This window comes from Odocoileus virginianus, unplaced genomic scaffold (genome assembly GCF_023699985.2).
Source record: "Odocoileus virginianus isolate 20LAN1187 ecotype Illinois unplaced genomic scaffold, Ovbor_1.2 Unplaced_Contig_18, whole genome shotgun sequence".
NCBI classification, from domain to species: Eukaryota; Metazoa; Chordata; class Mammalia; order Artiodactyla; family Cervidae; genus Odocoileus; species Odocoileus virginianus.
Window position 1 is genome coordinate 619,146 of NW_027224335.1, and position 27,919 is coordinate 647,064.

Sequence of the window (27,919 nt, forward strand, 5' to 3'; positions counted from 1 at the left end):
TCACATCCATACATGACCACTGGAAAAACCATAGCCTTGACTAGACGGACTTTGTTGACAAAGTAATGTCTCTACTTTTTAATATGCTGCCTAGGTTGGTCACAACTTTCCTTCCAAGGAGTAAGCGTCTTTTAATTTCATGGCTGCAATCACCATTTGCAGGAATTTTGGAGCCCAGAAATATAAAGTCAGCCACTGTTCCCATTGTTTCCCCATCTATTTGCCATGAAGTGATGGGACCAGATGCCATGATCTTAGTTTTCTGAATGCTGAGCTTTAAGCCAACTTTTTCACTCTCCTCTTTCACTTTCATCAAGAGGCTCTTTAGTTCTTCTTCACTTTTTGCCATAAGGGTGGTATCATCTGCATATCTGAGGTTATTGATATTTCTCCCAGCAATCTTGATTCACAGCTTGTGCTTCCTCCAGTCCAGTGTTTCTCATGATGTACTCTACATATATGTTTAAAAAAGCAGGGTGACAATATACAGCCTTGATGTACTCCTTTTCCTATTTAGAACCAGTCTGTTGGTCCATGTCCAGTTCTAACTGTTGCTTCCTGACCTGCATACAGGTTTCTCAAGAGACAGGTCAGGTGGTCTGGTATTCCCATCTCTTTCAGAATTTTCCACAGTTTATTGTGATCCACACAGTCAAAGGCTTTGGCATAGTCAATAAAGCAGAAATAGATGTTTTTCTGGAACTCTCCTGCTTTTTTGATGATCCAGCAGATGTTGGCAATTTGATCTCTGGTTCCTCTGCCTTTTCTAAAACCAACTTGAACATCTTAAAGTTCATGGTTCACGTATTGCTGAAGCCTGGCTTGGAGAATTTTAAGCATCACTTTACTAGTGTGTGAGATGAGTGCACATACCCTGAGGAAACCATAAATTATTTGAAAGAGCACATGTACCTCAATGTTCACTGAAGCACTATTTACAATAGCTAGGACATGGAAGCAACCTGATGTTCACCAAAATATGAATGAATAAAGAAGTACTGGTACATATATACAATGGAATATTACTCAGCCATAAAATGAAATGCATTTGAGTCAGTTCTAATGAGGCAGATGAAATTACAGTTTATTTTACAGAGTGAAGTAAGTCAGAAAGAGAAAAACAAATATCATATATTAATGCATACATATGGAATCTAGAAAGATGGTACTGATGAACCTATTTGCAGGGCAGCAATGGAAGATGCAGACATAGAGAACAGACTTGTGGACACAGAGGGGTAAGGATAGTGTGGGATGAATGGAGAATAGCATGGCAACATATACACTACCATTTGTGAAATAGATAGCCAGTGAGAATTTCATGTGTGACTCATGGAACTCAAACAAGGCTCTGTGACAACCTAGAGGGGTGCAATGGGGTGGGATGTGGGAGGGAGTTTTAAGAGGAGGGGTCATATGTATACCTATGGCTGATTCATGTTGATGTGTGGCAGAAACCAACACAATATTGTAAAGCAAGTATTCTTCAATTAAATATAAGTAAGTTTTTAAAAAAGAAGTTCACAGGCTCAGAGAGGTAGAGAGATTTGCCCCAAATCACAAACCAGTAAGAGGTGGCACAAGGAATGCCTCACCCATGGCCTTACTGCTAACCTAAGCTACCGTTAGCTCTAGCAGCCCACAGTCTACACCATCTTCCTAACTGGCCTATAGACTCACTGGAGGGCAAAAATACTGTTTAGCTCTCACGCATACTCTTGCACTGAATTCACTCTCAAGCGCATACTTGGGGAGAGGATTTCTCCCTTTAACCTGGAAAGAGGGGTTCCTTTCAACATTTCAGAGAGCTTCTAGAAACAAGTTACATGAGGTGGTTCTCTAAGTATACACTAAAAAAATCAAACATGTGATATCTGTTGACACAAGGGTTTATTTTTAATGAAACTAGATAGTTTAGTTTAACTTAGTTTACATAGGTGGTAGGTGAAGCTATAATAAGGTGCAAGGAAGAGATACTGTGCAAGGATCAGGATGGCAGATTTCTCTATTGAGGAGACACCATTGTGGTCAGAGAGGGGAGCTGTGGGGGCTCTGTGGTTTTAATAAAATTTGAGTTACTATTTTGGGTGGTGGTTACATAGGTTTTCACATTATAATTATTCATTATTAATCTCTGTATATGTTTCATGCTTCTTATGTATGCTATATACTACTTCAAAACTGAACCCAGCAAAAGGGAATATGAAGGTCCCAAGACACAAATGCTGAGATTTGAATAAAGGTATTAACAGCAACCCACTCTAATATTCTTACCTGGAAAATGGAACCTGGTAGGGACAGTCCATCAGGTCACCAAGAGTCAGACACGACTGAGCACACATGCATTAACATGGCTACATGAAGAAGATGTTATCAGTCAGAAGGGGTAGGTTACTCATTCATAAAACAAAACTTTTAATGCCAACCTAACCACTGTTTGGGCAAAAATGTCTCTACTGACTTGACTGTGAGTATTCCTGGTGCCTTTGTCAACACAATATCTAGTCTAAGATAGACATATCAGAAGATGTTAGCCTCATGCCATTAGCAGACCAGGAGTTTCTATGCAAGATGTCAACTCTTCCCCCATCTCCTGCCTCCTGAATTACCATAATCTGCTTCTTTATGATCTGAAACCACTACATATCAGAATTCTGCCCCCCTATCAATCACACACACACACACACACACACACAAACACTCTCTCTCTCTCTCTCTCTCTCTCTCTCTCTCATCATAACAGTATATGGATGTTTTTCAGGGGACATTGTGATAAAATCCTCATCATCTCATGTTCATCTAAGCCAGTTATGATGCATCCATTATCACTGACAATCACTGACTTGGGGTTGGTTATGTGACCAGATTCAGTCTCATATTCTTGGGATGATGGGGGTGGAAAGCATTATGTCACAGTTTTCTTGCTCTTGGAAAAGGAACACTGGAAGATATTTTCCATTTTCCCTAAATATTACCATTTCTAGATATGAACTCTGTATTGCTACAGACATCTAGGGACCAGAATGATGGAGGACACTGAGGTGGATAAGAAAAGAGGGAAAGAATCTGAACCCTTAATAACACCCCTGAACTGGGCTTCTCCATGTCTAGATCCCACCCTACTTTGCACCTCCAGTCTACTTGGGAATTAGACCAAATTTGTTAATGACTAAGAGCTACCTGCCAGGCACTACTATTGACCCTGAAGATACTAAAGTAAACAAAATGGACATCTGTCTCTGCCTTCACAGAACTCATATTTTGGGGTACCTGTATAAACAACAAATAAATGACTGAATTACACTGTAAGTAGGAATATTATGCTGCTATGGAAAGCAGATTAGAGCAAGTTGAGCAGGCTTTATAAATTATCAAGGAAAGAAGAGAAGTGAAAAGCAAGGATAAGGGAAAGGTAACCAACTGAACGTAGAGTTCTAGAGAACAGTGAGATAAGAAGGCCTTCTTAAATGAAGAATGCAAAGAAGTAGAGGAAAACAATAGAGTGGGAAAGACTAGAGATTTCTTCAAGAAAACTGGAGATATCAAGGGAATATTTCATGCAAGGATGGGCACAATAAAGGACAGAAATGGTAAGGACCTAACAGAGGCAGAAGAGATTAAGAAGAGGTGGCAAGAAAACACAGAAGAACTATATGAAAAAGGTCTTAATGACATGGGTAACCATGATGGTGTGGTCACTCACCTAGAGCCAGACATCCTGGAGTATGAAGTCAAGTGTGCCTAAGGAAGCATCACTAAAAACAAAGTTAGTGCAGGTGATAGAATGCCAGTTGAGCTATTTCAAATCCTAAAAGATGATGCTCATAAAATGCTGCACTCAATATGCCAGGAAATTTGGAAAACCGAGCAGTGGCTGCAGGATGGAAAATGTCAGTTTTCATTCCAATCTCAAAGGAAGGCAGTGCTAAAGAATGCTCAAAATGAAAGAAAGTGAAAGTAAAGTCACTCAGCCGTGTCCAACTCTTTGGGACCTCATGGACTGTAGCATACCAGGCTCCTCCATGCATGGAATTTTCCAGGCAAAAATACTAGAAAAGGTTGCCATTTCCTTCTCTAGGAGATCTTCCCAACCCAGGGACTGAACCCAGGTCTCCCACATTGTAGGCAGACGCTTTACCATCTGAGCCACCAGGGAAGTCCATTGGCAGGTTGGTATAAACCCCTGACAGGGTTTCTGCCATAAGCCGTATGAGGTCACTGTGGAACTGCAGAGCAGGGCTCCTCACTTGCTTCGTGCAGGGCATGTCATTCATTCACACAAGCACACTGTAGAGTTAGTAAAGTACAGCAGAAAACATGTTCACTAGGAGAACAAAGAACTAGAGCTCCAAGCATCCTTACTTGTCCTGAAGAATCCTGGACAAGCCCCCAAGATGAAAGGTTGCTGCTGAACCACAAAAGACACCAGGATTCTTGGCCTCCGGAGGAGAAGAATTCAATCCGGGGCCAGTGACGAGGTTTTGTGTAATAAACTTTTATTAAAGTATAAAAGATAGAGAAAATTTCTGACACAGACATCAGACAGGGGGCAGAAAGAATGCTCAAACTACTGCACAATTGCACTCATTTTCCATGCTAATAAGGTAATTCTCAAAGTCTACAAGTTAGTCTTCAGCAGTACATGGACTGAAAAATTTCAGATTTACAAGCAAGGGTTTAGAAAAGGCAGAGGAACCAGAGATCAAATTGACAACATTCACTGGATCATAGAGAAAGCAAGGGAATTCCAGAAAAACATCTACTTCTGCTTCATTGACTACACTAAAGCCTTTGACTGTGTGGATCATAACAAATTATGTAAATTAAAGAGTTGGGAATTCCAGACCACCTGACCTATCTCCTGAGAAACCCGTATGTGGGTCAAGAAGCAACAGTTAGAACCTTACATGCAGAACTGACTGGTTCAAAATTGGAAAAGGAGTAAGACAAGACTGTATACTGTCACCTTGTTTATTTAACTTATATGCAGAGTACATCACATGAAATGCCAACTAGATGAATCACAGGCTGGAATCAAGATTGCTGGAAGAAATATCAACAACCTCAGATATGCAGATGATACCACTTAATGGCAGAAAGTAAAGAGGAACTAAAGAGCCTCTTGATGAAGGTGAAAGAGAAGAGTGAAAAAGCTGGCTTAAAACTCAACATTCAAAAAACTAAGACCATGGCATCCAGTTCCATCACTTCATGGCAAATAGAAGGGGAAAAAGTGGAAGCAATGACAGATTTTATTTTGAGGGGCTCCAAAATCACTGTTGATGGTGATTGCAGCCATGAAATTAAAAGATGCTTGCTCCTTGGAAGAAAAGCTATGACAAACATAGACAGCATATTAAAAAGCAGAGACATCACTTTGCCAACAAAGATCTGTATAGACAAAGCAAAGCTATGGTTTTTCCAGTAGTCATGTATGGATGTGAGAGCTGAATCATAAAGAAGGCTGAGCACTGACGAACTGATGCTTTCTAATTGTGGTGCTGGAGAAGACTCTTGAGAGTCCTTTGGACTGCAAGGAGGTCAAACCAGTCAATCCTAAAAGAAATCAACCCTGAATAGTCATTGGAAGGACTGATGCTGAAGCTAAAGCTCCAATACTTTGGCCACCTGATGTGAAGAGCTGATTCACTGGAAAAGACCCTGATGCTGGGAAAGACTGAAGGCAGGAGGAGAAGGGATGACAGAGAATGAGATAGTTGGATGGTATCACTGACTCAATGGACATGAGTTTGAGCAAAGTCCAAGAGATGGTGAAGGACAGGGAATCCTGGCATGCTGCAATCCATGGGGCTGCAAAGAGTCAGACACAACTGAACAACAATTGGAAGATTGTGAACACTGGAAGCATGAGTTATAGACAAAGTGTATATATTTCTATATTTATAGACACGATTTAGCCACTGAACTATAACTACAACAAAGATCTGGAATCTGGAATGATATGGAATCATTGGAAAGATCTGGAATGTTGAGAAATTGGAAATTTTGTTAAGTAGTCAGGATAAGCCTCACTCAGAAAGTGATATTTAGGCAAAGATTTGAAGGAGTGGGTGGGATGAGCCATTAAATATGTAGGGGAAGAACATTTTAAACATTTTAAACATTTAAAGTCAGTTGAAGAGCCTTCAGGTAAATTGTGATTACTTAACTTAAGGTAGATATGGAGGAATTTCATGGTAGTGTATTTGGATTTCAGAGAAATAACACATCAAATCTTGCAGAAACTTGTAGGTCATGTAAATATTTTGATGTTGTGTTGTTGCACTAATCAAGGCAAGAAGTTGTAGTGGCTTAGAATCAAGTGGTAGGAGTGGGGAAGGCAAAATTTTTCATACTTCCATTCTACTTAGACCACAGAAGCAACAGGATTTCTGGATGGATATAATGGTAAGACTGATCCCAATATTTTTAAATATTTATTTATTTGGCTGTGCCAGGTCTTAGTTGGAGCATGTAAGATCTTCAATCTTTGGTGCAACATGTGGGATTCTTAGTTGGGGCATGTGAATTTTTAGTTGGGGCACGTGGGATCTAGTTCCCTGATCAGGGAATTAAAGCCAGGCCCCCTATATTGGGAGCACAGAACCACCAGGGATTCCTCTGACCCCAATATTTTTAAGTGAGTATCTGAAAGGCTGATGTGAACTGAGATGAAAACCAACAGAATTTGATTGACTGAAATGAAATAAGTTCATTTTTTGTATGACTGAAATGTAATGTTTATTGGATATCCATGTGTGCTTCCAGGTGGACAGTGACAACAGACTCTGGAGCCTAAGTTGGATATCAAAGCTGGGGAGAAAAAAAAATCTGGGGAGAGAAGAGGGTATAGATGGCATAGAAAGCCATGGTCCTGGATGAGGTCATGAAAGGAATGAGTGTAGGTAGACAAGAGGATAAGGATTCAGTTCTGAGGTTTGTCAATATGGAGAGAACACAAGGAAAGGAGGAGAACAAGCCAAGGAAACTGAGCAGCTACAGCTACATAACATCAGGGAACAACCAGGAATGTGTTGTCCTGGAACCCAGGTGTGTAGGCGTCAACCTGACTGGATCATGGGGTATCCAAATATGTGGCTAAACATCATTTCTGGGTATGTCTGCAAGGCTATTTCCGGGTGAAATTAACATCTGAATTTAATTTGGACTGGACTCAGAAAAGAAGTTTGCCCTTCCCAGTGTGAGGGCAAACAATGCTGAATAGAACAAAAAGGTGGAGGAAGGAAAACCTGGGCCTTTCCTGCCTGACTGAATGAACTGGGACATTGATCTTCTACTGTTCTTGGTGCTGCAGTTTCTCAGGTCTTCAGACCCTGACTGGAATCTACATCATTAGTTCTCTTGGTTCTCAGGCTGCTGGAGTTGAAATGAATTAAGCCACCAAGCTTCTCTGGGACTCCAGCTTACACACACCAGATTGGGGGACTTCTCTGTCTCCACAACTGCATAAGCCAAGTCCTTTAAGGAATCTCTTCCTGTATATATATCCAATTGTTTCCATGTCTCCAGAGAATGTTAAGTGATACACCAGGGGAGAAAGTAGTTCCAGGTGGAAGGAGTGATTGACTTGGCCCAAAATTATAGACAGGATACACAAGAAGGAACTGTGACATAGCCACTGACTTAGAAATATTGATGTCATTATTACGTTGATTAGAACAGTTTTAGTTCAGGTGAAGATGTCCTCGCTCAATCACAGTGAGATTAAGACAGAATGGAAGGATAGGGAACTAGAGACAGTGAGTGTAGACCCTCACTATGTGAGGTAGGCTACCAACGGGAGGAGAAATGTCCCCATAGGGAGTAAGAAATAGGGAGGCAAAAAGAAGGGTTTTTTTCTGTTTTTTAAATAATAATAATAAATCAATTTTTATTTTGACAGGAGTAATCTACCAGAGGGAGGGAAAGTGATGCAGATGTTACAAATGCTCTGAGATCATGAACTTCCTTTTCCATTGAGCCAACCTAGAAAAGAATTTTCTGCTCCTTGCAGCCCAAAGGATTTTCAATAATAGAGTGAACAGCGTCTTCACATGTGTAAGTCTTTTCTGTTTTATGCCCACTGAGGTATAATTTTTCATAATGCTCTCATTCTGGTGTGGGTGATAAATTATATGCTCACACTAACTAGTTATGGACATTCGTTCTGAAGCCATAGATTCCAACCCTGGGCCTGCCACTTAACAGTTGACATCTCCAGCAAATTACTTCTGTGCCTCAGTTTCTTCATATGAAAATGGGAATAACAATGGCATGTATCTCATGGGGTTTTGCTGAACAAATGAGGTAAAGCACTTTAAAAACATACAAAAGGATGTGATATATGGTAACTATTTCATAAATATTAGGTATTATTAAATCTGCATGCTACATGATGCAATATTCTCCTTTACCATATAGAATGTACACTGCTTCCTGGTCAGTGTTTCCCTTTCACACATATACTCTTAAAGGTAATTAGTTAAAATAAAACTAACAAAGGGAACTTATACACAGCTCCCTCTTATAGGCAAGGAAGCTGGGAAACTAAGCAGTTAATTAACAAAGAATAGGAATTTTAAAATAAATGATAACATATGGACTGTGTCAAGATGCCTGGACTGATGTCAATATTTTGCATTAACGTGATTGGGCCATAGAAAGTGCCCAGATGGTAAGTCAACCATTATTGTGAGTCTGTCTGTGAGGGAGTTTTAGATAAGATCAGCCCTGGAATAAGTGGACTGAGTAAAGCAGGTTGCCCTCTAATGGGAATGGCCCGTACCAAACAGTTGAAAGCCTGAATAGAACAAAAAAGCTGAGCTTCCTTCAAGGAGGACAGAATCAAGTCTGACTGCTTGAGGTGGGACTCTGGTCTTTTCCTGCCTGTGGACTTGAATTGAACAAGCACATCTTCTTGAGGCTCAATCTCAGCACTTTTGGATTAGAACTTACACCACTGGCTCTCCTGGTTCTCAGCCTTTGGACTCAGACAAACTGTACCATCAGCTCTCCTAGGTCTCCACCTTGCTGAATGCATATCCTGGGGTCTTGTCAGCCTCTATAAATATGTGAGCCAATTCCTAATAAAAAAATCTCTTTCTCTTCTCTCTCTCTCTCTCTCTCTCTCTCTAAATATCCTATTGGTTCTGTTCCTCTGGAACCCTGACCAATACACTTGTGAAGGCACTAGTTACTGGTGCAAATAAAATTACATGATGACATGATGGAACTCAGTGAAGACCTGCAGTATGATCACAGAATTTACAGATACTCCATCAGGGTCACAAAACAGGGTTTTAATAAATAATTATCTGATGGTTATTAAAGGCTATGGTAGGCAGAATCCTAAAACTGGTCTCCCAAGATATCTCACCATAATCCCAGATACTGTGAATTAGAGGAGGAATCACATGCACATTTGTGTTATATTTGCATGGCTAATGGGAGTTTGCAGTAGTAACTGAGATTATTAAACCACTGACCTCAAAATTGAGAGATTATCCTGAATTATCCAAAGGGGCCTAACATAATAACAGCAGTCCTTTAAAAGCAGAGACATTCCCTAGCTTGCAGCAGAGGAAACCAAGAGAAATTTGAAGCACAAGGTTTTGACACACCATCACTTGCTTGAAGATTGAGGGAACCATATGATGAGAAAAACAGGCAGCCTCTAGGATCTGAGAGCAGCTTCAACAACACCCTGCAAAGACATAGTTCAGTCCCGCCACCATAAGAGAGAAATTCTGCCAATCACCTGGATGAGCCTGGAAGCTGCTTCTTCCCCAGAGCCTCAGGGTAAGATTCCAGCCACACTGACACCTTGATTTCAGCCTCGTAAGACCCTAAGCAGAGAACTTATTTGATCCATGAAGCATGTATTATCTATGGGACTGGGAAATAATATATATGGGCTGGTTTAAGCTGCCAAATTCGAGGCAATTTGCTGTGCAACAATCAAATACTGATCACAGTGCTCGGGCCTGGTGCACTGGGAAGACCCAGAGGGATCGGGTGGAGAGGGAGGTGGGAGGGGGGACCGGGATGGGGAATACATGTAAATCCATGGCTAATTCATTTCAATGTATGACAAAAACCACTGCAATGATGTAAAGTAATTAGCCTCCAACTAATAAAAATAAATGGAAAAAAAATAAAATAAAATTTTTTCTGAAAAAAAAATACTGATCACAGGTATTTAAGTTATTGGTGTACTGAATCTGTTGGGCATAAGGTAATTCTCTGCATTATCCAATCTACTGGAGAGGTTAAGGAATCATTTCTGGTCCAGTGATAATCACACATATCTCAAAGGTGCCAATTGAAATAAGCATCACCAAAGTCACAGTGAAGAGAATTCTGACTCGAATTGTAGTGAAGACTAATTGAAAAATAGAGGCAAAAACAGGCAGCCTGCAGTGGGACAGCAACATGAGGTCACATGGCTGTCAGATGGGGCCATACTCAACATGAAGGGCTTGGGTGCAGGAGCTGCCCACTCAGTCCCTACCCTTTAGATATGGCAGAACATTCAGTTCCCACTTCCTCTTAAGGGCAACAACAGGCAAGCACAGTCAGGGGAACTGCAGGTAGTGGTTCTCAATTAAATTGAAATAAATTATTATGAAAAAGGGTTTGATGTCACATACATTCTTTGAGGCTCTGGAGGCAGACAGACTGGCTCCAAAACTGTGATCTTAGCTGGCTTTCAGAATTCTGATTTATTAACTGTGTGTGACTGTGTCTGTGTGCATGTATGTAGGTAAGGCGCCTCCTCCATCAACAATCCTGACAAATCTTTCCAGACCACTGGGTTTAAGATAGGCCTACATGATTCTGTACTAAGAGACCAGGCCCAGCTTGCCTGATTGCTCTAACCCCAGAGCTTACCACAGCACATGGAATGGATGCATCCCCTGACTTTTACAGCAGCTCCCTGTCCTCAGGAGCCTCTACTACTAGTGTACTGGCGACTTCCTGGATTCATCATCACTGTTGGCCTTTCTAATATCTCTCAGCTTCTGAAATGTCCTCACAATGGGAGCCCTTGGAAATCCAAGGCTTTGCAAATAAAAAAATGACGGAAACATAAAAATCACTAAAAAAAATGTAACTGGAGAGATTAATTAGTGAATATAAGGCTGGTATAAGAATACCAAGAGAAAGGGATGACAGAGGATGAGATGGTTGGATGGCATCACCAACTCGATGGACATGAGTTTGAGCAAGCTCTGGGAGTTGGTGATGGACAGGAAAGCCTGGTGTGCTGCAGTCCACTGGGTCACAAAGAGTCGGACAAAACGTAGCAATTGAACTGAACTGATAAGGTTGGTAATGTGATTATTTAATTGTTCTGCTGAAAATCACAAATATTCAGGATTAGGGAATCACATCCCCCCGCAAACAGTGGAATTTTCCAAACAGGGCCCTTTTGTTTACTCCAATATATCTACTTCTGACCCTACTGCCTCTCTTTATTCTCAGCCCCCAATCTTGTCTCCCCTCTTCCTCTTTTCCCACTTGCATGTACTGTCCTCCATGGATACTTCTAATTCAGAAAGTCACTTTTTTTTTGGTTTTTTTTTCCTGTGAGATCCCAAGGGGTGGCACCCTGGTTTTCTTTGCTCTTTGCTTATCATTAGGAAAATACACTGCAGGAAACATCTTAGGGATTGCTGAAGGGGTTTTTTGGGATGCGACTCTTTCTACTGAAACTTAAAACCAAAAACTCCATTTACAAAATGGGGGTAGTACAGTATACACTTTCTACACAGGTAACATAGCTGTGGTTTAGAGTATCAGGGGCCACGCAAACTCTTTTAGAAACCAGGAATTTTGGAGGAAAAACTGGCTCTTTTCTCCATGTCCTTTTACACAGTATATGGCACATTTTTGCCCGCAGTAAGGCGAAAAGCAACATTTCCCGAACTGGTCATGTAAGCCTTTCCATGTTTTTCCATCCCAATAAATGTTATAAGCTTTAAAACTGTCTATAAAGAAAAGTACTATTGTCATGAAAAGACCTAAAAAAAAAACAAATGAAATAGAGAAACGTATAGAATTTTCCCAAATTTTCATTGATACTCTCAAAAACCAAAATGTTCTTTAAAACTTTTTTTAAATTGTCGAGATTTGCAGACAAAGGTTTGGGGACAGGAGTTCTAAATCCCAACCTGCCCCTTTCCCCACTCTGTGATGAGCAAGACATCTATCCTCCCGGGCCTTAATTCCCTATTTTTGACCTGGATAATGGGACTTATCTAAGGGATTTTATGAAAACTGTCAGTGATTATGAAAAAAGCTGACCCACAGTATCTCCAAGAGATTCTATCATCTCTTCTGATATGTAGTTAGGAAACAGCAACAAGAGAAATAGGATTCCTTTACAAGAACTCTGGGAATTACACACATCAGAAGATTCATCCAAAGCAACAAGTCATAAAGCTTTCCTGTGAGGTGTAGGCTGATACTAAAAGCAATGTGATCAAAGTTAAAATGAAGTTTAGAAGCCAAGAGTCTAATTGGTGTCCTCTGCTAGGAGATCTTCTATTTTATGAAAACTGCTAACAAAACCACTGATTTTTCAATGTGCCCTGAAATAAATACCCAAGAAGAAGATGGGGAAAAAAGTAAAGGGGGAGCCATTGTCTACTAATCTCAAATTCCAGAGAATGATGCCTGGCTCAGAACCCACGGTCAGAACCCCTCTACCATGCTGCTCACTAATGTGCATCGTCCCAGAACAGGCAGATTTTACTGAGGTCCTGGAAGGCTGTGGCCATTTTCCTGATTCCAATTTTGATCCCAGATCTCACTTGCTGTCTTAATCAAAGGAGCCTGTGATATGTGCAGAACAGCTTGGTAACCCTGAGAGCTCTGTGTTGCTTCTGAGGGAACTGGTCTCGTGGTGTGGTGCTTGGGCCTGTGGGTACACAGCAGCACTGATCAGTAAGATCCTGACCTTCCCTCCTGGGCCAGTTTGAAGTCTTTGTGGAAGGAAAGGGCATCCTACCAAGAACACAATTCTCACACAAGGAAACTAGCTCTGCAGCAAAGGACCCTCCCCAGCATACACAATCATCAAAAGTCATGAAGAAGTATAAATAAGTTACTTTGTTCCTTCGAAAGGACTCAAAACAGTCACCTTCCATCTGCTACAGCAGGGGTCAGTGTTGAATATACCAACATTTGATCAAAGGAGCTGGGGCGAAATCTCTGGGATGAAGCACTTCTGCAAGTGATATGAGCTGGGATGAAAGCTTTGGAGAACAGATCAGTGAAAAAAGGAGGGGAACCAAATAGGACTGCTGGGAGCAGATTAAGTGTGTCAGGGTCTGCCTATGCTGTGGGCTTCCCTGGTGGCTCAGTGTTAAAGAACCCACCTGCTAATGCAGGAGATGTGGGTTCAATCCCTGGGCCTGGAAGATCATCTGGAGAAGGAAATGACAACCCACTCCAGTATTCTTGCCTGGGACATCCCATGGACAAGGATTCTAGTGGGCTATAGTACATCTGGTCGCAAAAGATTCAGACATGACTTAGTGACTAAACAACAACTGTCTATGCTGTACTCGCTCTGAGGTGTGATCACCAATGAGCCCTGAACTGGGCTCTCATTGGGCTATCTACTGCCAGATCACAGGCAACTCACAGAATGTCCATGGTCTCAATATTCTCCCTTGTGAAATGGGAATGACAGTATTACCTCTTGAGGGTTTTTATTAGGATTCAACTACAGAAGATCCATGGAGAGCCCAGCTTGGTGCCGATCTTTGTGTGTACTATTACTCCACAGTCGTCTCAACTTTCGTTCAACTAGTCCTTTATCTTCTTTTGCACTCACCATGTTTCATTATATGATTACCTTTTATTCTCAAAGATACAATTTTACTAGAAGAAAATATGTAAATTCCTGCATGTCTGCACAGCTAAAGCAAAGTCTATTTAGATGACGAAGGCCTGAGTCCCAGAAATGCCAACCTAAGTCAGGCTGGGTGGTAAGCTGAGTGCTAGCCTAGGAGACTTCCACAGAAAATGAGTCAGACATCTGGCCGCACTGACTAGCAGAGTTTGCATGGCGCTGATACGTCCATGGTTCTCACACAGATGGTGCCTACTGGAAGAAATGCAGTTTGGAAACAGGATCTTTTCTCTATTAGTGCCACTTTCACAAATTAATGCATTAATTCAGTGAATATTCAGTAGTGTCTCTCCAGCTGTATCAGAAAGTTTGCTGGACCATGGACTGACAAGACCCATGGTTTGACAAAGACAAACATGGCCCTTGCCCTCAAGGATATCACAATGTACCAAGGGAGGCAGATACATTCAGTACATAAACTGATATCATCTGCATGACTACAGTGTGTTCTCAGTAATGTTCTGGGCTGGTGGAGATTGACCAGTGAGCAAGAGAGAAAGATCTCTAAGATCAAGGACCTTGCAGCTGGGAACTATGGGGGAGGACAGAGATAAGTACAACATAACAAAGAAGTAAATAAGAGTCTGTTAGGTGATAAGTGTTGTAACTAAAGGACAATGTAGGGCAAGATAAAGGGGATGAGGGATAGGGTTGATGGTGGGAAAGGTGGGTGCACTTGCCGATATACTGTCCAGTGGCCTGGGTAGCCCTCACAGAGAAAGCAGGTGAGAACTGAGCAAGGTCTCCATGGAAGTGAGGAAGTCAGCCAGGCAGATGTGGGTGAGGAGCATGCAGGTAAAGGGAAGAGCTGGGACAAAGGCCCTGAGGAGGGAGCCTACCTGACATGACCCAGAAACTGCAGAGCCCAGCTGACCTGGAGCTGAGTGACTGAAGGGAGGCTGGTGGGGGTACAGCCAGAGAGGAGACAGGGTCAGATCCAACAGCACCTCAAACACCTCTCTTAGTGATTAGCATTTGACCCTGAGGCATGAACGAGACAGCACTAGCAAGGGTTTGGGTGCTGAATTTAAGTCGGCAGAGAGGACAGTATCGGTGAAAGATGGGGACACTGCAGTCAGGGAACCAGAGGGAGTGACCAAAGAAGCAGGAGGAATCAAGGAGTGCTTGCGGCCTCTTTGAGAGAGCGGAAACACTCACCTGGACTTGATCTCCTTTGACCTTTGCACTCACACCCTTGATCTTTCACACTTGTGCTATTACTCACACAATCACAAACTTAGAAGTCTTGTTTTTATCCCCATGGTTCGTTGATTAATCAAAGAGAAAGACTAGGGAGGCACTGTTTTGCTCTAATCACTTGGTGTTTGAGAAGTTTCTACTGAATGACCTACTATAGCCCCTCTCTGCACTTCAGAGAAAAAGAGAGAATGCAAGGAACACGACGAAGCCTCCCCACATGAAAAGCCACGTACGGAGTTGCCTGTGTTCACTCATCTCTCATTTTATATTTGGAATAAACAATTATTAGGTGGAATGAGAACCATCCTTCACGATCCAACTAGCCTCTTTCACTCAATCAATATATTTCGAATCCCTGCTGGATGCCAAGTTCAGGTCACTGTGCTGACTCGGGGAACAGGTATGTATCTGGCTGGCCCCTAGCCTTTACATTTTTTTCAAACATGCAGACAGATCATCACAGTGCTCCCTGATTAAAACCATGATAGAATTCAAGTCAAGGGGGGCTGGCAAAAAGGAGGAGGGTAATTTAATCGGAGTATAAGAGATGAGTGAGTAATGGTCAGGAAAGCCTTTGGGGGAGAGAGAAATTAATGAGGAAGGTACTTTCATTATCCCCATTTTACAGATGAGAACGATCAAGGTCCAAGATATTCATTCACTGATTTAAGACTGTACAGCTAGTGAGAGAGCGAGATTTAAATTCTAGGGCATTTGGTTAACAAAACACCAATTTTCCCCACTCACTGACTAAAATCACATTCCCTGACTCTGCTTCCCTTTAATACATCTAGAAATCCTCGCAGGTATGGGTGGTAACTCTCCTGAAAGTTGGAACTGGCTGTGAATACCATAAGGCTCTGAGAAGGTCTGAAATAGTCTCCATCCGAGCTGACATCTGTTCTGGAGAACTCCTCCCTCTTAGAATTCAATCACAAAAGAGACAACTCTAGGTTCCATGCCCATCTCACCAAGAAAGATGCCCAACTGTGCAGGATCATGTTTCTAATCTTGCTCTCACTTTCCAATCTGCCTGCTCCTTCCTAACTCAGACAAAGTGCAGAAATATGTATCCCTGACCTGTTGCTCTCAGGGCTGATCTTCTCAGTTTTAGAACATTACATAGAAGCTATGGTCTCCTGAGTGCCTGGATCACCCAGGTAGAATAAAAAATGAGAGAGGAGAAGGTCTGTACCATAAGGAATGACATGTACTGTGTGTGCATCTCAGCAATCTCAGCACATGTGCAATCTGTCATAGTGAAGGGAAGATTACCTTTGGAGTCAGAGTCAAGGTCTGACTCAGTTCAATGTCAATCTCTTCAAAAGAGGTAAAATTCTCCTAGGAAATATACATGTTCTCTTTAGTTTTGGTTGGAATTTGATGGATGGCAGTTAATGGTTGTGTCAGCTAGCTCTTGATGCACCCCACAATTTACACAACTGATTCTTTTGCTCACAATTCTGCAGCTGAATGAGTTCAGCTGGGCTCAGCCGAGCAGTCCTGCTGTTCTCAGAAGGCTCACTTAATGCATTCGTGGTCAGTGCTCTGTTAGCTAACTGGTTCTGCTGGGGGCTGGATGGTATAGGATGGTCTCACCCACACTTCTGGTAAATGATTCTCTGGCAGCTAGGGTGAAAGCGATGCATGGACCATGGATCTCGCATCATTCACCTAGCCCAGGCTTCATCACATTACTATCATCTTGTTTCAAGAACAGCAAGAGCGGGCAAAGCCCAGTGCACAAACACTTTTCAACTCTCTGCTTGCTTCACACATGCTGTTGTCCCATCAGACAAAGCAAGCTCCATTGCCAAGGCTAAGACAATGTGGGAGGCATGCACGTATCACAGCTGTCGCTGTAACAGCCTACTACTATAGTGGCTCAAAAGACAACCCTGCTCATCAGTGCAGTAGCACTGAACTATAGATAAACCACGCAGTGGAGTGCTAGTCTTTCCAAAAAGATTTCTACTCTTGTGTAGAAAAAGTCAAAACTGCTTTGCCCTATTGTTTTAACAGGTGGAAAATACAATTATTTTATGAAAATCAGGGGAAAAAACTAATTTGTAAATATCCTTGGCAGTGTACTAAACCTGCAACTTGTGGATCTCTTTATCCAGAAACAAGCTATGATTTTGCCAGTAGAATTCACTCTCTACCTCCTTCCATATTATAATGTTGCCTCTCTTCTACCTTCCAATAGCTATGCCCCACCCCCAGCACAGACATATTGCATGGGTGTAATCTGAAGTGGGAATGGTGGAATAGAATATAAAACGGCACCTCTGGTAAGACAAGGAGATAGTACTTGGCAATTGTGAAGCAGACCTGTGATGTAACTGCAGCCTGTTTGGTCCACACCTCCCTGCAGACAGAAGGAAATGGCAACCCATTCCAGTATTCTTGCCTGGAGAATCCCATGGACAGAGGAGTTGGCAGGACACGACTGAGGGACTAATACTTTCCAGTCCTAAGCAGATAGTGAAGGACAGGGAAGCCCGGTGTACTGCAGTCCATGGGGTCCCAGAGAGTCACGACACGACTAAGCGACTGAAAACAAGAAAGTACTGAGCAAGAAAAGAATAATAATAATCCCTGCAGACACAAGCCCAATCTCCCAACTTTGCTAAAGTGCCTCTTGATTTACTCAAATATCTTTTAAGGCTGAGTATGAGTTTTATCATTTTCTACTACAATGTCCTAACCATATTTTTAGGATTCCTTGGTGTTTCATTTACTTTGGAGTGGTTGATACTACTACTGTGAGGTCATCATTTACCCATTCTATTTTCTACAGGATTATTGCTGGCATACATGAAAGTTCTTGGGATTTTTTATTTTAATATTTAGTAATTTCTCTCACTTAAAGAAGTTTATTTTTACATCGTTTCTCAGGCGTTTCCCAAGAATATATTCCTACTATCTGCAAAAAAGAGTATTTTGTCTTCTTTACCAAAATGGCAGGCATTTTTCTCTTTATGATTTCATTACGTGGGAAAGAAAATTTTAAATGATATGTAATAATATGGGTGACAATTGATATATTTGCCTAGATTCTGATTATGATGGATTTTGTTTTTGATTTTTTAATTGGGAGTATGAACACACTAAGGAATGCATCTTGCTGAAATTTATATATTTTCCTAGTGTAGTTTTTTTTTGGGGGGGTGGGGCGGAAGTCCTACCATGCAGCATAGGAAATTTTCCTGAGCAGGGATCCAACTCGTGCCTCCTGCTTTGAAGTGCAGAGTCCTAACCACTGGATCTCCAGGGAAGTCCTCCTAGTTTGTTTTAGGTCATGGTATGTTGCATTCCAAAAATGTTCTTTGATCATCCATATATCATTGAAATATGGTCATTAGCAGTAGTATGGCTATTGGTTCAGGTGATTCTCTGTACATCTCTTATCATTTTCTTCCTACAGTTTTGTTCTTTCATGCCCACATACCTTTGTCATATTATGCTCAAGATATTGAGGGTAGTCTTGCCACCAGGAACAGAACCATTTTTATGGGCTATTTGGGTATACACGGAGTGGAACAGACTCTGGGAATCTAAACAAACTTGCCATTTAAAAACCGGACTGTATGTTTCATAACCATTTTCCACATACCTTTCCGATTCAGTTGCCCCTTGAGGAATGGGTTATTTCCTTGGAAAAGTGAGTTGTCACGATCCAGCTTGCCTGATGCCAGCAGAGTGTCTGCAGGTTAAAGAGACAAAGATGCCTAAGTTGCAATAAGGCAAAATGTGGGGGACATCAGAGGTCTTCTTCATAAGGTTACTGTGAGAGCAGGGAAACAGTAAGATGAAATAAAATGAAGGGGGTAGGCTTTAGGTTGTTATATCTGGGGTTGTGGGGAGGGCACTTCTTGGCCAAGGGTATAAGATGGCTAGACCCACTCCAGTATTCTCACCTGGAGAATCCCAGGGACGGGGGAGCCTGGTGGGCTGCCGTCTGTGGAGTCACACAGAGTCGGACACGACTGAAGCTACTTAGCAGCAGCAGCAGCAGCAGCAGCAGACAGAGGTGAGAGATCACCAAGTGGCCTTGCTGGAGTCCAGGCCAGGAGGCTTCTGAAACTCAAAACGTAAAATATGAAGGGACTGCCAGAGGCATGTTTCCAAAAACCTCAACCAGTGCTTCCTAATGAGAAAGACAGAGACGTGTGGAGTGTGTGAAGCGAGGACATTCCTGGGATTGAATAAAACACTGCTTTGGGTGGCTCTCCAGCTGTTAGGTGAATATGATCTAAAGCGCAAAGGTCTGAACCAAGTAGGTGAGGAGTTTACTGATGAGGAAACCAGGGACCAGAGGTTAGGTAAGATGTCAATAGGGGTAGGTTCAAGAAAGCTGTTCAGTCACGGACTGTGCCAAGATGCCTGGCGAAGTGAAGAACCTGTTGAAAAATCAAAACTGCACGAAATGACTCAGCAACGATTCGGTACTCTTTCACCCAAGGATACCTAGGATCATCTTGACAAAACCGAGGCCTTCCTATAAGTAAGCCGGTACTCTTCATTGTGGGAGATGACTACGACCTTATGCACCTGACCATCGGTCTTGTGCTCCTGTGTGTAAAACGATTGCGCGTGTGTTTCCTGCGACCTGATGGAGAGGGTGAAGAGAAACGTCCGGCCGCGCCACAGCCACGTCTGGGTCAAAGGCACACGTGGAAAGAAGCTGGCCCAAGTCACAAAGCGGTGCATTTCACCCTGGGGGACCGACAGTCCCAGCCCGAGAAGTGCCAGGCGCCTGCGCGCTGCGCCAGAGGCGCCTGGCGCTGTGGGAGCCGCGAGACCCCCGCCCCCCGCCCTCCGACGGGAACGCGCACGTGCCTGGGGACGCGGACGCGCGCGCGAATGCGCATCACCTCGCTCAGCCTTGGTCCCGGCGGCTGAGGAGGGAAAGAGAGAAGGACGGAGACGCGCACCGGAGACGCGAGTGGGCTCCTCGCAGAGTGGCGGGCTCGGAGCGGAGGCGGGGGCGGGGGCGGCACCTCCTCCACTCAGGCGTCTGTGCCGGGGACCCCCGGCCACGCAGGGGACGGACCGACTGACGTACCTCGTGCGCCCCCGCCCCCGTCCCCGCCCCGGCCTTATCTTCCCTGAGCTCCCGGGGCTCGTGGGCTGAGGCGCCTCTCTCTCTCACTCTCTGCCCCTCCTCGCGGCTCTTTCTCTCCCCAGCACCTTGGAGCCCCTCGACCCGGCGGCGGCGGGGACCTGAGCGGCGGCGGACGGCCTCGAAGATGAAGTGCAAGCCGAACCAGACGCGGACCTACGACCCGGAGGGGTTCAAGAAGCGGGCGGCGTGCCTGTGCTTCCGGAGCGAGCGCGAGGACGAGGTGCTGTTAGTGAGTAGCAGTCGGTACCCGGACCGCTGGATCGTGCCGGGCGGGGGCATGGAGCCCGAGGAGGAGCCGGGCGGTGCGGCCGTCCGCGAGGTGTTTGAAGAGGCGGGAGTCAAGGGGAAGTTAGGCCGGCTCCTGGGCATTTTCGAGCAGAACCAAGATCGCAAGCACAGAACGTACGTGTATGTACTGACTGTCACTGAGATTCTGGAGGACTGGGAAGATTCGGTTAACATTGGGAGGAAGCGAGAGTGGTTCAAAGTCGAAGATGCGATCAAGGTTCTCCAGTGCCACAAGCCCGTGCATGCCGAATATCTGCAAAAACTAAAGCTGGGCGGTTCCCCAACCAATGGAAACTCCGTGGCCCCGTGCCTGCCGGAGGGCGATCCCTAGTATGTACCACTCGTGCAGACTTCTGCTTTCCGCCTACCTGACAATAAGTAGTGCCCGGAGCACCTCTCGTTGCCGTGTGCGGTCTCACCGGGAGGAGGGAGGCTTCTTTTGTTTCCTTGGCAGACCTCTGAATCACGCTTGCAAACTGTCTCAGTTGCCAGGCACTGTTTTCAGGCACTTTGCACGTTTTTCAGATGCTTTCAGAATCGCTTCTTGGTAGCACTATAACACATTTCAGAAAGCCAAAGCCACATGGGTTGTTTTTTAAGTTGCCTTAACTGCTCACCCAGAGTTTGGGATGTGTGTGTATGTGCATGCACGCGCTTGTGTGCATGTATACTTTTGGTACCAGTCTTGTGGCTTGTATTGTATTGAGGGCCTTTAAAATCTGATCACCTTGGTTGTGTGGCATTTTCATTAATTTTTTAAGTTGTTTTCTCATTCACAGCTTTAGTCCTGTCAGCAAGCCCTTCTGTGATGGGAATTGGTTTGATGGACCAGTTTTGAATTTCAAAAAAGTATTTAAGAAATTTTACATCATTTGCTCTTTCTACACTGAGCAATAATTGGATGTTCAGATATGTGATCTAATTTGCCCTTTTCAGAAATTGCTTTATTCATATGTTGTTAATTCGAGTTTCAGAATATTTTCACAACTGGTGTTTTTTTTTACTTCTTACTTGACATAGCCATTACCCTTTTAGCCCAAATGCAGCTTAGCAAAATATCATTTTATAAAAACACCCTCTCGAGAAGGTTGTTATGTACTGTCCTGATAATGTACATATTATGAAAACTGTATTCTGAGTGTGATTTAGCATGCTGAACTTCCAACTTCCATTGCTCTTTCTCAGTGCCCTAGAACAACTATGGTTCCCTCAGTATAAACTAGTCTTTGAAAGAAAGTTTGCGTATTTGAATTTGTGATAGTCCACTTAAACTTGTCTGAATATCAGTAGTCAAAGAAGTGGAATATCATATGGTAGTTTTATCCCAGTTGAGGGAGTTAGCTTTCTTGATACTCAGCTACTACTGACTCAAACTGTTAAGATACCTGAACGATCTCTTGTGAAGGTTTTGGATAAGGCTTTGTGTCACATGACAAACTTTTTTGGGTTTCTAAGTAAAAGCTCTTACTTACATTTGCTTCAGGACTTGTTTGAAATCAGGGATCCTATCTAAAATGTATAAGTCTATCTTCTGGAACTACCTTTATTCCTCTAGCCATGTGGGCAGTTAGGTAAAGGGAAAATCTACTTTCTAAATTGGGCATCAGGTTGGAAAAGTCATTCCATACATAATACTTAAGCATTTTTAAAACACCCATCTAGTAAATAATAAGGTAGAAAGTAATAGTCATTTCAAACATTTTGTTAGTCCTGAAAGTAGCCTGTTTTTAAACACAGTTACTGCTAAAGATTTAATGGAAGTTATCCTTTGTTAAATTAATTCATATTTTACTGTTGTGCAACATACATGCAGAACAGTTGACAAATTTTTACAGCTTAATGAATCTTTACATAGTGAGCAATACATGTAACTAGAGTTCAGATCCAGAAATTATTAATAGTATTACTTGTAACTCAAAAGTCCATTGCATTCCTCTTCCTAATCAGTACTCTGCCCTTCTATCTTTTAAGACCATAGAGTAGTTCTGCTTTTAAACTTTATATTGAATTTTAGAACATATACTCTTTTGTGCTGCTCCCTGGTGTGCTGTATGTGTTTTGTTCCTCAAAATACTCAAATATTTTTTCTCTATTTGGTTGCATTTTAATTCTATAAATTAGTAACATGCTTATATGATTGCTTCTAAAAAGTGGGTTCTGTTCCACTTTCTAAAGAAATTTGGTACTACTATTTTGAAAACAAATCTTATTACACTTTCAAGTACAGATAAAGTGCAAGTTTCAGTTCACAAAACATTTTCTGTACTAATGCCATATAAGTAAACTAAAAAATGAGTTTTAAAAACAAATGACAGTTTAGTATCTGAATTATTTCATTTGATTAATTATAGTTATTGTATATTTTTCAATTTTTCTCTGCAAAAGTGACCTATACCAAACATATATTTGAGCACATGTTTAATTCCAAACAACTTGACCTTTACTATTCATACAATCTCAAATAGATCCAAAGATATTTTCCCCCAATAACCTAGTTATTCAAGAGGGTTCTTAAATTCTACCTTAACATTAACACAGCAGATATACTGGGTTCTTATTTTACAGATATTTTTGCAGATAAAAACCCCTTCCATCTGAAATGCTGTCACAAATACTTTGGAGTCTTAACTTGTTATTCTTAGAGGTAATAATGCATCATCTTATTTGGTTCTTAAATTAAGTGTCTGACAAAGGCAAAAATATACAGTATTCACCTTAACCCGTTGTTAAGAATTTAGCATATAAATACATTGTGGGTTTGTTTGCTTTTGCCAGAAACATTTAGAATATGTCATGCTATATTTTAGGGTTGACTGTTAGGTTCATTTAAGTAGCTTTTGTGAAATATTCTCTGGAACTTAGCCTAGTCGAAATAGTTTAAAGCTCCAAGGAGACTTCTCTTTTTCTCTTTAAGACCAAGCCTTTCAAGCTAAACAGATGAGCAGAGATCATGTAGAAAATTTCTACCACCTCATGTAGAAAATTTCTACTATGCTCCAAAGATTGAAGTACAGTTGATTTTTTTCCTTCTAAGAGTGTTAAAAAGTCACTTATATGTTGTTTGGTTGGTTTTTCAGCATTCCCCTTGGTAAAAAGAGAAAAAGAGTACTCTCCATAGATAATTGAGGTTTGCAGCAATGAATCAAATTTATTTTCTGCATGTTTTATAAACAGCATGTATTTTCAGCTGTTCAAATATTTTATTCTTTTAATTTATAGAGAGACAACATTAGAGATTAATATAGATACATAGAATCACTGAAAATAATTAGTGCTATGTCTATAATGTATAAAAATTTTTAAATAAATTGTGTCTGTATATGTACACACACAAATATATTTGGGGGGCAAATCTTTTACTTCCAGGTGTCCCATATGGGGAAGCCACCAGGCACTACCAGCGTTTCACCAGTATTTTCCTAGTAGTTGTCTCCTGATAAACTGTTATACTATATTTAACAGATATTAAATATTTTATGGGCAAATAGCATTATGAGAACCGGAAAGGTCATTATGGTAACTGAAGTAAAACTTGATATTTTTATGAGCAGTTTTCAACTGCTTCCAGTTTTTGCTAATTCTGTAACTTCAGCCAAGTTATCTATCTATCTGATGCTCAGGGTTTTTAATAAAAAATTGAAGATAATAAAAATAGTTACTTCATAAACTTTTCCTATGAGAAGCCTTTCCTGACCACCTGGGTCAAGATACCCTCTCCTGTGTGTGTCATGGTTTTTACAATTTATTGTGCTTACCTATTTGCATGGTTGTGTGGCCACTACACCACAAACCACTACACATCAAACTTCACAAACTTTTTGATGGCTAAGAACCAATAATTCCCATAAGCCTAGAGTCCAGAACATGAAATTTAGGATTTTTTTAATGTCTTAGGTGACCGCTCCCCCTTTTGCAAAACTTCTGATGTCACTGCTTTTCATACTTTTTTGTTTTGTAACATATATTGACTTATAACTTCCTCAGCTGCTTATCCAGACTCACATTGCAGCTGCATTACATAATTCTGTGAAGGCATTCCAAATGTGAAGTGAATGATGCAGATAATAAAGCCTTTGTAAATTTATCAATTGGAAGAATTGTTAAATTAATATAAGCCTTCTAATTGTATGTTGGTTTGTTTCTCCAGATGAACAGCAAAGATGTCCAGGATTGTTTGAAAGAATCATTGATGTGAGCCATTAACAAATGGAATTGTCAAGTATAGGTGAACACTTCCATGCTTCCAAGGAGACAGCTTATCTGGTTTTCTTCCTGCATCTTGAGACACTCCTTCCCTGTCTGTTTTGCTGACTTATCTTGCCCTGGTCATTGTACTGTTGTACATGAGCGGACTCTTATTCAGCACCTGTAGCATTTTGTTGTGCTTTTTTCTTTTTTGATATGTCTGCCTTCTTTATTAGACTGAAAGCAAAAACCACGTCTCCTTATTCTTTGCATATTCTGCACCTGAGACACTACTTGAAATATGGCTGACATCACTGAAGGTTCTTTGATTCAATTAATATTTTATAATCACTATGTATAATTACAATGGCAAAACATTCCCCTTCCAATCTGGTGCTATATGCTCTCCAGGCACCACGTGTGTGGCTTTTCTGAATAAGACATTTTGGAAACTTTTCAAGGCAGTTGTAGGATATTCAAGGACAAGAATTACTACTATTGCTATGTCATACCACACAATGGCTAGCACAGTTTTAACATCACTTAGGGCAACATTTTATAGAATCAGTCCTTTGTGTAACAACTTCAGTGTTTTTGTACTGTTGTTAATTTGCTTAAAATTTTATTCAAGAATACCACTTGCTGTAAAACTAATTATAAAAATAAATACAATGAACATAATAAGATGATGTGCTTTTTATAAAAATTTTATTATATACAAATAATAAAGTTACTGTTTTTGCACTGCCCTAACCACTTATTTCATGTAATCTTAACATTTCTTTGAAGAAAAGATTGTTTTTCTAATTTTACAGATTCAGTATACTGTATTATTTGATGTCAGAGGCAACAAAAACTGCTACAGACAGTTTCCAAAGTTAATCATGCCACTTAATTTGCCTAGGTTTCTTTATTATCTCTTACTGATTCAGTTGGCCACAGTTTTCATCCCCTTTTCCAATACACTCAGCTAGATCCTCATCCCACCTGGATTCTGTATGTGAGAATGCAGAGGACTGAAAGACAGCTACATTGTTGTCACCTGGAAAATTCAAGGTGGGGGGAACTTCTAGGAGGGTGCTGAAAATTAAAAGATTTAGAGAGGACTTGGGTCAGCTACCTCCAAGAGAGCAACTTTAAAAAAATGACAGAGATGTTTAGAGGAAATTTTATGGAGTTCTGCCATGGGGTTTGTGATGTCAGCACTCTTCCCCATCTCCCTACAGAGGCCCTAGAGTGGCCTTAATATGGTAATTTTCTTTCTTTTGCATTGTAAAGCAGTAACATCGGAAAAAAGCTTGGGCTCCATTTGAGTGTTACACCCTTCCACATGGTACCAGTGAAATGTATTGATTATTCCCCCAATTTTTATAGAATTTGAAATAAAAACACATCTCCCTGGTGTATTGGGATTTTTTTAGGTATGATATGGTACTGTGGTTATGTTTTTTTAATCCTTATCTTTTAGGGAAATATACTGTAAGTTTAACAGATGAAAAGATATGCTACTGATATTCGCTTAGATGGGGTGAGTGAGCATACAGATGAAATTGGCAATAAATTGATAATTATTGAAGTTGTGTGATGGATATTTGGGAGTTCGTTATACTGTTCTCTATACTTTTGTATATGTTTGAGATTTTTCAGAATAAAAATTGAAAAAAATTGTTCAGAGTATACTTGTAGGCCTCCCTCTGTGCCTAAGACTTGAGAAGGCTGGTTGGAAGATCAGTCGACAGCCCAATACAGCCAGAACCTCTCCTCCCCTCAAAAAACCTAGGTTTTGTTCCTGAGCTAACATGTTGGCAGACTTTGTTTTCCCTTGATGTGAATTCTTTCCTCGGAGGTCTCCCAGCTCTACGTGTAAAAAGACTTTTACTTGCATCAGTATGTCAAATATGACCAGAAAGCTTTGAACACTACTGGTGGACATAGCTTAGGTTCCACTCCCCATTCTATAATTTAGTTTTAAAAGCTGAAACTTTTTTCCTCATTAGAAAGTTAATTCATCTTAACCTCATAAAAGTTGGAAAATTCCCCCCAAAATAAATGAATAAAAAATCACACATGATCCCCCTACCAAGAATAACTATATTTAAAAAAATGTGTGTGTGTATTCTAGCCTTTTTTCTTTTCAAACATAAACACATGTAACCCAGACACAGATGGCACAGATGAACCCCTTCCCCCAGAATAGTTCCCAAAATCCATGACCCCTTTATTGTCAAACACACACAACACAGGCACCTTGCTGTTTCTCAGAGTGTTTTAAGGTACTGGTCATGGTTGTTATGGGCTTCCCTGGTGGCTCAGATGGTAAAGAATCCTCCTGCAATGCAGGAGACCTGGGTTCGATCCCTGGGTTGGGAAGATCCCCTGGAGGAGGGCATGGCAACCCACTCTAGTATTCTTGCCTAGAGAATCCCCATGGACAGAGGAACCTGGCAGGCTGCAGTCCATAGGGTTGCAAAGAGTCAGACACAACAGAGTGACTAAGTACAGCGCGCTGCACAGGGCTGTCATGGAATTTTCGCTACTTCTTTCCTGCACAAGTGCACAGGCATGGCACAAAACTTGGGTGTCAAATCCAGACCAAGTTCTCTACCAAGTGTTGATGAAGGGAAGAATGCAGGCTTGTTTTTGGTTGGTTTGGTTTTTCATCTCCTAATTCCCACACAGACTTTCTACTCACCAAGCACTGAGGCTGGTAGGGGAGGGAGAACAATCAATTCAGAGGGGTTCACATTTGTTAAGTCACACAATTGCAATATATTGGCTAAAAGTAGGCTGGCCTGCTACCACCTTGTTTTTCAGAAAGTTCCCTGTTTTTTATGGATCCTTTTTAAGCTGCCTTGTGTGACTCTCATGTGCTCTTCTGAGCGCAGTGATTTTTCAACTGGTAAGCAAGGACATCACCACTCTGGACTCAGGAAATGGAACCCTGTTATCCCCCTTCTATCTTTTTAGCCCAGAATGTGCCCTTATCAATTTTCTACAGTGCCCCAGAGACAAGGCCATTTATGTGAGGCGAAGAACACAGTTTACAACTACTGTACAGTTCAGATCTTTGCTAGGTTCCATTGCTAGAAAAGTTCCCTAATGCAGGCTGACTCCAAATTGGCCTAGGAAAGTCCGTCCATCCCCCACTCCCCATCACTACCAAAAACCTGAGTTTGCAGTTTCAAAACATGGATAAA

The 27,919-nt window shown here is 41.6% G+C and overlaps 1 protein-coding gene and 1 long non-coding RNA gene across 5 annotated transcripts in view; one reads left to right on the top strand and one right to left on the bottom strand.

Annotated features, from left to right (window-relative positions):
- LOC139034012 (uncharacterized) overlaps positions 1-18,821 on the bottom strand; it is a 50,036-nt gene extending 31,215 nt beyond the window's left edge. The window contains exon 1 of the long non-coding RNA XR_011486479.1: positions 18,738-18,821. This is a non-coding gene — a long non-coding RNA (uncharacterized lncRNA). The remainder of the gene's footprint in view (positions 1-18,737) is intronic.
- A 905-nt stretch (positions 18,822-19,726) lies between these two features.
- NUDT11 (nudix hydrolase 11) lies at positions 19,727-26,397 on the top strand. 4 transcript variants are annotated; one of them, XR_011486478.1, is made up of 3 exons: positions 19,727-20,867; positions 23,103-23,181; positions 24,685-26,397. XR_011486478.1 is itself a non-coding variant. In XM_070464135.1 (3 exons), coding segments are annotated over exons 2-3 (495 nt in total). In that variant the 5' UTR covers positions 19,732-20,192; positions 20,312-20,373; the 3' UTR covers positions 24,686-26,397. The 4 variants fall into 4 exon arrangements, 3 of the variants coding, with proteins under 3 accessions (XP_070320238.1, XP_070320236.1, XP_070320237.1); XM_070464135.1 differs by lacking the exon at positions 23,103-23,181 and having other exon boundaries at positions 19,732-20,192; positions 20,312-20,867; XM_070464136.1 differs by lacking the exon at positions 23,103-23,181 and having other exon boundaries at positions 19,732-20,069; positions 20,312-20,867.
- Positions 26,398-27,919: the final 1,522 nt, after the last annotated feature.

Excerpts from the sequence above, each read along its gene's own strand:
- NUDT11 (XM_070464137.1), top strand. The coding sequence starts at position 20,374 with ATGAAGTGCAAGCCGAACCAGACGCGGACCTACGACCCGGAGGGGTTC.